The 10503-nt window shown below is 43.1% G+C and overlaps 1 protein-coding gene across 1 annotated transcript; it reads left to right on the forward strand.

Annotated features, from left to right (window-relative positions):
- Positions 1 to 8304: 8304 nt before the first annotated feature.
- LOC311118875 (dexamethasone-induced Ras-related protein 1-like) lies at positions 8305 to 9338 on the forward strand (the record flags this gene model as incomplete). Its single annotated transcript, XM_084193639.1, has 2 exons — positions 8305 to 8575; positions 8809 to 9338. The coding sequence occupies 2 exons, from the start codon at positions 8305 to 8307 to the stop codon at positions 9336 to 9338; spliced, it is 801 nt and encodes a 266-aa protein (XP_084049765.1).
- Positions 9339 to 10503: the final 1165 nt, after the last annotated feature.

Genomic DNA, 10503 nt, shown 5'->3' on the forward strand with positions numbered 1-10503 from the left:
AGAAAGGACAAAGCTTTTTGCTAATGCACTTCACAACCAAAATGACTACTAGTTGTATCTGCTTGGCTGGGGAATTAGCATACTAGTTTTCACATAACACACATTACCAGTTGTTGTTGGGGCAGTAACTCGGGTCACTATCAGAGGCCTCATGATGGCCTGTCCTTTTCATAGGAGTCGAGGGAGACTCTGGCAACATCGGAGGAGGTGTCACAAGGGTTTTAATTCAGAGGTCTTGCCTGACAAGCTGTGAAAATAGCAAGTGAACAAAATGCTTTTTGGAGGTCGCTAAACCATTGCAATCACATTGCTGGACATGTTATGATACCCACCTCTGCTCCTTTTGGTAGGTCCCGGCATATGTTAATAACAAGGAGATCAGTCTGGCACCCAACTGTGCACTTTGTCTAACAGCAAAACAAGGTCAACGATTGTCATCATCCCTCAATTATAAACATAGCTCGTCATCTCATTTGGAAGCTAATTCTATGCTTTACAGCTGTAGACTGACTGGCTTCAGATTGGATTAGATTCAGGCCGGTGACGCCGTTACACTAAACAATCAACTGTGACATGTTTTGCTATGGCCCTGGATTGGTTTGACTTTGTTGCTGCTAGTTAGTACACTGTTGTAGTCAGACATGAGTTTAGTTTAGTTTATTAGGATCCCCATTAGCTACTGCACATGCAACAGCTACTCTTCCTGGGGTCAGTACAGAACAGTACAGAACAGTTATAGACAGTTAAAAAAAGTATAAATAAATTAAATGTGTTATATATTGGAAAGACACAAAGAGACAACGAAAATACTATGTACACACTATTCATGAATACAGTTAAATTATGTTAGCTAGTACCGCCATAGCTGCATCCAATATTTATTTGTGCCCTAGACATGGGTTGACCCTCAGAGGCTAATGTGACTGTTTTGTCTGAATTACACTAAATTAGTGGCATGGAAATACGATGACATTGCTAAAAATGGCAAATAATTAGTAGAAAACAACTTTGCAATATTATAATGTCTTCAAATCTACTTTAAAGAGATGTTTTTATTTAGTTTTTTTATAGAATTTTAAAACATACAATCTACCTGCAGTGAAGCCGCTCAACATTGACATTACATTGCAGTCATCTAGCAGACGGTCCCATCCAAAGCGACCCACAGGAGCAACTAGGGTCAATCGACAGATCCCCCACCCAGTCGACTTGGGGACCCGAACCAGCGACCTCTCGGCCAACCGGCCCAATGCTCCAAACCGCTAATTTTTTGTTAATTTAGTTGCTTATTAAGCTATATATCAATGTGTGCCCGATGCCGCCCCTCATCTCTGATTCTCTTCTGGCAGCGCAATATCAAGTGCGCTGTAGGCTATTTAGTGTGGTCTCAGTCAAATGATACAAAGCCTATAGGCTAACGGCTACGAAGTGCATGCTCGTAGAAGCTCAGAGCAAAGTTATATTTCTAAGATAGCTGCTGGGATGTGGTAAATAGGCTGCATTACACACTTCAATGGATATTCCAAACCTGAGCCCTGGCCTGCTCTGCTCTTGCTGATCAAAAATGTTGTTGTATGCTGCCTAACCGAAAGTAATGTTTGATAAAGGCTAGTCCCAAAAATGCACAATCATGTGTGCAGACTAGCCTATAGCCTATGTTCTGTTTGGTTTGAGAAGGAGAGCGTGAAGATGAGAAGGAGGACCGGAGATCAACTTTGATAGCTTGCTACTACGATACTTGATTTTGTTAAAAACAATATGTTTCTTGCCCATTATATATTTATCAAAGTTATTGACTTCACAATAAGGCAGATTCTCGTGACTTACATTGTAATGGTGAAACTTGAAGTAGCAGCCGCGGCACAATCAATCGGAAATGGACAGCTCATGTTGCTGAAAGTAGGCAAATTCGAGTAGGCATAATTAATTTCAACCATCTTCATTTTAATTTGACTTTACTAACAACAAGAGAGCTTTGTGTTTGAGCCTATGTCTTCCTATTTAAGAAATAAGGGATAGGCCTACCAGTTAGAGAGAGGAAATTAGGCTATAGGCTGCTATATCCTTAGATTTGTCGTACAATTCCTCCACCTACCATGCACTCTTTAAACAGCCTACCTCTGTGTCAGTGAAAGGCTGTCAAGTTAAAACCAAGATTCGAATTGAAGGGGTAGGCTTACCCTTTATTAGCTTAAGATTTTGAAGATTTCGGTCATTTGTGTGGTATTAAAACATATTCTGTTCTATTTCAAATGAAATAGAATTGCAGGAAATGTTTATAAAATACAATTTTTTATCGGACCAACAAATACGAAGAAAGATTCATGCAATGGTTTTACTATAAAGGAGATCTTTCCACTCCTACTCTTGTCCATGGTGGTCTGCGAACCCACAACCTTCTGGCCCGCAGCCCTGTGCGCTATCAAAATTCCAGCGTTGCCATGTAATGCTTACATGATGACTAACAGTTTCTAAAACTGCATATCTAAGGCTCTGGTCTGTCCAAGAAGTGAGGGTAAATGGTTGACATGTTCTCAGCTATCCACTTTATGTTTAAATTATTATTTTGGGTATAGGGGAGGGTCACTTGTTTTATTTCAAGCGTTCAGGGAGGGTTAGGTAAAATCTATTTTGCTGAAGGGAGAGCAATCCACTTTCATTTCAGAGAGGTCTGATTTTCTCCACGTAACCCATAAATAATGTTCACTCCCTAAGTTGTGTGAGATGTTTGTTTTGTGTCAATATGACAGTGAAATATGTCTGGCCTAAAAATAAACATGGATCATCCCTTTCCCTCATTAGCATCATATCAAGTTAGAGACAACAGTCAATACAAATTACTTTTCTTAAACACTGCAATATCCATTTAGGGTGTGTGATCTCCAAGTGCAGATGCCCTATTGCTCTAAACCTGACTTGGTTAAACAGTAAACAGGAAGAGGGAGGATGATGTGTGCCAATTCTCCTGTATTGTATGGCTGTGTGCAGGATAGTGTTGACTGTTTGATCTATTTGGATACATTCCAAGAAATGGGCATCGAAATACCACATCCTACTAATAGGGGATCACATGAGTAGAAAAACCTTTGGTCAGGACATCCATGAGTGAGCAACTTGAAGCTGTTGTTATGTTGACATCCCCTCACACATGGATGCATGCACAAACATGCACGGAAACACGCATGCATGTACACATGCACACACACAGAGAGAGAGAGAGAGAGTCACAGGTATACACACACCCACAAGTAGAGGCTGTGTAGTGAGTGGGGTGATGAGCCTACCTTACCTTATCAGTACCTGTCTTTCTCCTTCAAGAGGTAAAAAATAAGAAGTGAAACCAACACCTTACCTACTGTATATTGCACTTCAAATCAGTTTTTGATAACATCACAGATCCACAACAACAATCACTTTCCTCGACACGTCTATATCTTTCTTATCCTTGGATTTCAAATATTCAGATGGAATCAGCCTTTCATTTGGTGTTTTCATCACCCCCGTCGAGCCTGCCTTGGGGCTCAAAGCTGGACGTAAACAAACAAGAGGCAAATTAAATTACAGATTATATCAGCTATGAAAGCTTTGGGTTGATGGGCCATTGACCTCAACTCCATCGAACACCTATGGGATGAATTGGAACGCCAACTGCGAGCCAGGCCTAATCACCCAAGATCAGTGCCCGACCCCACTATGCCCGACATGCTCTTGTGGCTGAATGGAAGCAAGTCTCTGCAGCAATGTTCCAACATCTAGTGGAAAGCCTTCCCAGAAGAGTGGAGGCTATTATAGCAGCAAAGGTGGGACCAACTCCATATTAATGCTCATGATTTTCAAATCAAATCAAATCAAATTTTATTTGCCACATGCGCCGAATACAGCCCTTAACCAACAATGCATACAAGTTTAAAATAAAACAACAACAAAAAAGTGTTGAGAAAAAAAGAGCAGATGTAAAATAAAATAACAGTAGGGAGGCTATATATACAGGGGGTACCGGTGCAGAGTCAATGTGCGGGGGCACCGGCTAGTTGAGGTAGCTGAGGTAATATGTACATGCATAAATAATGAACAGAGTAGCAGCAGCGTAAAAAGATGGGGTGAGGATGGGGTTGGGGGTGGGGGAGCGGTGCAAGTAGTTTGGGTAGCCATGATTAGCTGTTCAGGAGTCTTATGGCTTGGGGGTAGAAGCTGTTGAGAAGTCTTTTGGACCTAGACTTGGCACTCCAATACCGCTTCCCGCGTGGTAGCAGAGAGAACAGTCTATGACTAGGGTGGCTGGAGTCTTTGACAATTTTGAGGGCCTTCCTCTGACACCGCTTGGTATAGAGGTCCTGGATGGCAGGAAGCTTGGCCCCAGTGATGTACTGGGCCGTACGCACTACCCTCTGTAGTGCCTTGCGGTCGGAGGCCGAGCAGTTGCCATATCAGGCGGTGATGCAACCAGTCAGGATGCTCTCGATGGTGCAGCTGAATAATTTTTTGAGGATCTGAGGACCCATGCCAAATCTTTTCAGTCTCCTGAGGGGGAATAGGCTTTGTCGTGCCCTCTTCACGACTGTCTTGGTGTGTTTGGACCATGATAGTTCGTTGGTGATGTGGACACCAAGGAACTTGAAGCTCTCAACCTGTTCCACTACAGCCCCGTCGATGACAATGGGGGTGTGCTCAGTCCTCTTTTTTTTTAACCTGTAGTCCACAATCATCTCCTTTGTCTTGGTCACGTTGAGGGAGAGGTTGTTATCCTGGAACCACACGGCCAGGTCTCTGACCTCCTCCCTATAGGCTGTCTCATCGTTGTCAGTGCTCAGGCCTACCACTGTTGTGTTATCTGTAAACTTAATGATGGTGTTGGAATCGTGCCTGGCCATGCAGTCATGGGTGAACAGGGAGTACAGGAGGGGACTGAGCACGCACCCCTGAGGGGCCCCCGTGTTGAGGATCAGTGTGGCAGATGTGTTGTTACCTACCCTTACCTCAGAGGGAGGTGTTTAGTCCCAGGATCCTTAGCTTAGTGATGAGCTTTGAGGGCACTATGGTGTTGAATGCTGAGCTGTAGTCAATGAATAGCATTCTCACGTAGGTGTTCCTCTTGTCCAGGTGGGAAAGGGCAGTGTGGAGTGCAATAGAGATTGCATCATCTGTGGATCTGTTGGGGCGGTATGCAAATTGGAGTGGGTCTAGGTTTCTGGGATAATGGTGTTGATGTGAGCCATGACCACACTTTCAAAGCACTTCATGGCTACAGACGTCAGTGCTACGGATCGGTAGTCATTTAGGCAGGTTATCTTAGTGTCCTTTGGCACGGGGACTATGGTGGTCTGCTTGAAACATGTTGGTATTACAGACTCAGTCAGGGACATGTTGAAAATGTCAGTGAAGACACTAGCCAGTTGGTCAGCACATGCTCGGAGTACACGTCCTGGTAATCCGTCTGGCCCTGCAGCCTTGTGAATGTTGACTACTTAAAAGTCTTACTCACATTGGCTACAGAGAGCGTGATCACATAGTCATCCGGAACAGCTGGTGCTCTCATGCATTCATCAGTGTTGCTTGCCTCGAAGCGAGCATAGAAGTGGTTTAGCTCGTCTGGAAGGCTTGTGTCACTGGGCAGCTCGCGACTGTGCTTCCCTTTGTAGTCTGTAATAGTTTTCAAGCCCTGCCACATCCGACGAGCATCAGAGCCGGTGTAGTACGATTCAATCTTAGTCCTGTACTGACTCTTTGCCTGTTTGATGATTCGTCGGAGGGCATAGCGGGATATCTTATAAGCGTCCGGGTTAGAGTCCCGCTCCTTGAAAGCGGCAGCTCTACCCTTTAGCTCAGTGCGGTTGTTGCCTGTAATCCATGGCTTCTGGTTGGGGTATGTACGTACGGTCACTGTGGGGACGATGTCATCGATGCACTTATTGATGAAGCCAGTGACTGATGTGGTGTACTCCTCAATGCTATCTGAAGAATCCCCGTACATGTTCCAATCTGTGCTAGCAAAACAGTCTTGTGGCATAGCATCTGCATCATCTGAACACTTTTCTATTACCGATTCACTGGTGCTTCCTGCTTTTGTTTTTGCTTATAAGCAGGAATCAGGAGGATAGAGTTATGGTAAAATTTGCCAAATGGAGGGCGAGGGAGAGCTTTCTATGCGTCTCTGTGTGTGGAGTAAAAGTGGTCTAGAGTTTTCTTTCCTCTGGTTGCACATTTAACATGCTGGTAGAAATTAGGTAGAACTGATTTAAGTTTCCCTGCATTAAAGTCCCCGGCCACTAGGAGCGCTGCCTCTGGATGAGCGTTTTCCTGTTCACTTATGGCCTTATACAGCTCATTCAGTGCAATCTTAATGCCAGCATTGGTTTGTGGTGGTAAATAGACAGCTATGAAAAATATAGATGAAAACTCTCTTGGTAAATAGTGTGGTCTACAGCTTATCATAAGATACTCTACCTCAGGCGAGCAAAAACTCGAGACTTCCTTAGTATTTGATTTTGTGCACCAGCTGTTGTTTACAAATATAGACAGACCGCCACCCCTTGTCTTACCAGAGTCAGACGTTCTGTCCTGCCGATGTAGCGTATAGCCTGCTAGCTGAATGTTATCATTGTTGTCGTTCAGCCACGACTCCGTGAAACATAAGATATTACAGTTTTTAATGTCCCGTTGGTAGGATAACCGTAATCTTAACTCGTCCATTTTATTCTCAAAAGATTGAACGTTGGCTAGTAGGATTGATGGGAGAGGCAGTTTACTCGCTCGCCGTCGGATCCTTACAAGGCACCCGGATCTGCGTCCGCGATATCTCCGTCTCTTCCTCACGCGAATGACGGGGATCTGGGCCTTGTCGGGTGTCTGTAGGATATCCTTCGCGACCGCCTCGTTGAAGAAAAAATCTTCGTCCAATGCGAGGTGAGTAATCGCTGTCCTGATATCCAGAAGCTCTTTTTGGTTATAAGAGACGATGGCAGAAACATTATGTACAAAATAAATTACAAATAACGCGGAAAAACACACATAATAGTACAATTGGTTAGAGGGCTGTAAAACGGCAGCCATCTTCCCGGCGCTGTATTATGGAATCAGTCAATGTTGTTCTTATTGGGTTCTTAACATGGGTACACAATTTCCTTGAGCAGGTGCAGGTTGAAATAGTCATAGATACACATGTACATGCATGCACATATACAGGAAAACATGTAAGCACATATGAACACCTGTACACCTGCACACACACACACACACACACACACACACACACACACACTATGCATTATGCAGCCATAAACACTGAGGGGACCATCTCTAAATGCTGCAAAGTGAAATTGTTCTTATTGACTGCTTCTATGGTAAATAAATCACACAAAACTCAATTTTATTTCACTACAATGTGTTTGCCAAAGCACCTTTACGGGTTGTAACATGAGTGCCCCCTTGTGGTAGGCCGTGTAAATATAGAAATGTTCTCCGCCTCTATGAGAGGCTTCTTTCAACTGATGCCTTGAATGAAGAACTATGCACAAATGCATTAATGGAGTGTGCTTGTCAAATAATTGCATTAAAGCTCAAAGGGATAGTCTCCCAAATTACAAAATCACATCTATAAGTAACTTCATTGAGTTACACAATGAATTTGTATATACTTTAGGATGAATTGGACATGAAGTGCACAAATCTTAATATAGGTACTTTTGACTTGCATTGGATTTGTGCCACAAATGCTAAACAGTTAGCATTTGAAACTGTGGTCAGGAAAACAAAACCAAAGCATGGATTGCTGTCATACCTTGTCCATAGACTGCTTACAGGGTAAGGAAACCAATATGTAATTTTGTAATTTGGGTGAACTATCGCTTTAACACATTTAAACGTATTAGTATTAGCCTAATAGTAATCAACTGAGTGCACAGTTGAATAACACTAGGCTACGTTTTGTTACACTTGAGTGAAATTAGTTTAGTGCAATGTCTGGAATGACAATTACATTTCTAGCTGGCTGAATGTGCATGGACAGTTTTCTTATTAATTAAACAAGCTATCTGAAACAGTTAAATGGTAAAAGGGCAGATTGTGTAGGCCTACCCTTTCCCTTCTACTCAAACGTGCACTGCGTACCGTGACGTCGGTAGAAGGGAGGGCTCTGCTTTCTGCTTAAATAGCTGGTGCTCCCCGCAGTTCAGACAGACTCAACAGAGCGCACTGAGAACTATTAAACGATAGCCAACTGTTGAATCCAACTTTGGCTGAATTTACTAAACGAAACTACGAGTGAGCACATATTGGAACCACTCTACGCACTCTTACTTTACACTCATGATCAAGAAAATGTCGCCTTCAGAGAACGACTATGATATACCGGCGAAGAACTGCTGTAGGATGGTGATTTTGGGGTCCACCAAGGTGGGCAAAACAGCCATCGTGTCCCAGTTTCTGAACGGGAGATTCGATGAGCAGTATACGCCGACCATCGAGGACTTTCACAGGAAACTGTACAGCATTAAGGGAGATGCATACCAACTGGACATATTGGATACCTCAGGCAACCACCGGTTCCCTGCCATGAGGAGACTATCCATACTGACAGGTAAATATCTTATTCCATCTCTGGTTATTGCAACTCAAATAGTGTGCATGTTCAATAACGCAATTTGTGCGTCTTTGTAGTCGTTTCTTTTGGTAACCTCAAGAGTGTATGCATTGAGCGCATTTTCCATTGTTGCCACAGGTGCCATTACGCATTGAAATACTGTAGCCTATGTCAATGTGTTTCATAGAAGCTCTGATACTAAATGCCTTGCTCCTCTTGTTTCCATTCAGGTGATGTCTTTATCCTGGTCTTCAGCTTAGACAACAGAGACTCCTTCCAGGAGGTTCAGAGGCTCAAGCGACAGATAATTGAGACCAAGTCTTGTCTAAAAAACAAGACCAAGGAGAACGTTGACGTACCTCTGGTAATCTGCGGCAATAAGGGCGACCGGGAGTTTTACCGGGAGGTGCAGAGTGAAGAGATTGAGCAGTTGGTGGCTGGAGATGAGCAGTGCGCATACTTTGAGATCTCTGCCAAGCGCAACACCAACTTGAACCAAATGTTCCAGACCCTATTCACCATGGCCAAGCTACCCAATGAGATGAGCCCGGACCTCCACCGTAAGGTCTCGGTGCAGTACTGCGACATGCTTCGCAGTAAATCCCTGAAAAATAAGAACAAGAAAGACGATGGAGACGCGTATGGCATCGTGGCACCATTCGCCTGGCGCCCGAGCGTCCACAGTGACTTGATGTACATGAAGGAGAAGGCGATCGGTGGCGGGCAGGGAAAGGATAAAGAGAGATGTACTATCAGCTAAGACGTTGAGATGAATCGTATGGAAGACTTTGTAACCTAAAAGGATATGCTTCATTTGTGATGCACCTGACAGACAGGGCTTGGGCGCGCAAGGCTGCCCATGTCGCTTCGGTTGCTCTTTGTGGGGACACTTGAGAGACAGCGATGCCGAAAACCTATGAGCTCCAGGCGCAATGACACTGTCTAGATTCAGCCACTCCACAAACGTGGAAGCGCATGCTACATGTCCACGAGACATTTAACAACGTTAGCTACTTTGTTCTGTTAGACCAGAGCCTTATGTGATGTGGCTTAAAATCTTGTGAGATTCTTCACAACAAATGTGTAGAATGTGTTGTTTTGACATCTTTACAGACAGGCAAGAAAACAGACTCCTGGCGTGGAGTACAATGTTAAGAATGTTGTTTACATTTTGTTATACATTTTATAACAGATACTTAAACTTGAATGTTGCAATCTGAACAATTTTATATTGTAAATGTGTATGTATTATTGTATGTCGACGTCAACTTTTGCAAAGAAAGAAAAAAGAACTGGAAAAAATAAATACAAAAATCTGAATCTTCTGTTTCTGCATGCTTTTCTTCTCAGAAGTGTTGTGAAATGGCCCACTCTCTTCACTCATCACTCCCTGCACCTAGTAGACTTAGATACTGTATCTAGGGAAACTACCTAGGCTAAACATCAAAGCATGAATTAATTAAATAAGCTGCAATGAGCAGTCTAGCATTAAAGACAATTGAGAGCCAAATGGTCACACACCACAGGTTTACCGATTGATAAATAATTTAGCCTACTTGGATGTAATAACTATAATTAGGGCAATGCACTTTCTCAGCTTTTTCACCTTTTGCACTATTGCTTTTTTATAGACCTAACCAACCCACTGGGCACACACTGGTTGAATCAACATTGTTTCCACGTCATTTCAATGAAATTACATTAAACCAACATGGAATAAACGTTGAATTGATGTCTGTGCCCGGTGGGAAAGTATACTGAACAAAAATATGAATGCAACATGCAACAATTTCAAAGATTTTACTAAGTTACAGTTCATATAAATAAATCAGTCAATTAATTAGGCTGTTCTGAGGGCAAAGGGGGGTGCAACTCAATATTAGGAAGGTGATCCTAATGTTTTGTACACAGTGTATATTTCTTTA

Source organism: Coregonus lavaretus (genome assembly GCF_964263955.1).
Source record: "Coregonus lavaretus genome assembly, contig: HAP1_SCAFFOLD_383, whole genome shotgun sequence".
Taxonomy (NCBI): domain Eukaryota; kingdom Metazoa; phylum Chordata; class Actinopteri; order Salmoniformes; family Salmonidae; genus Coregonus; species Coregonus lavaretus.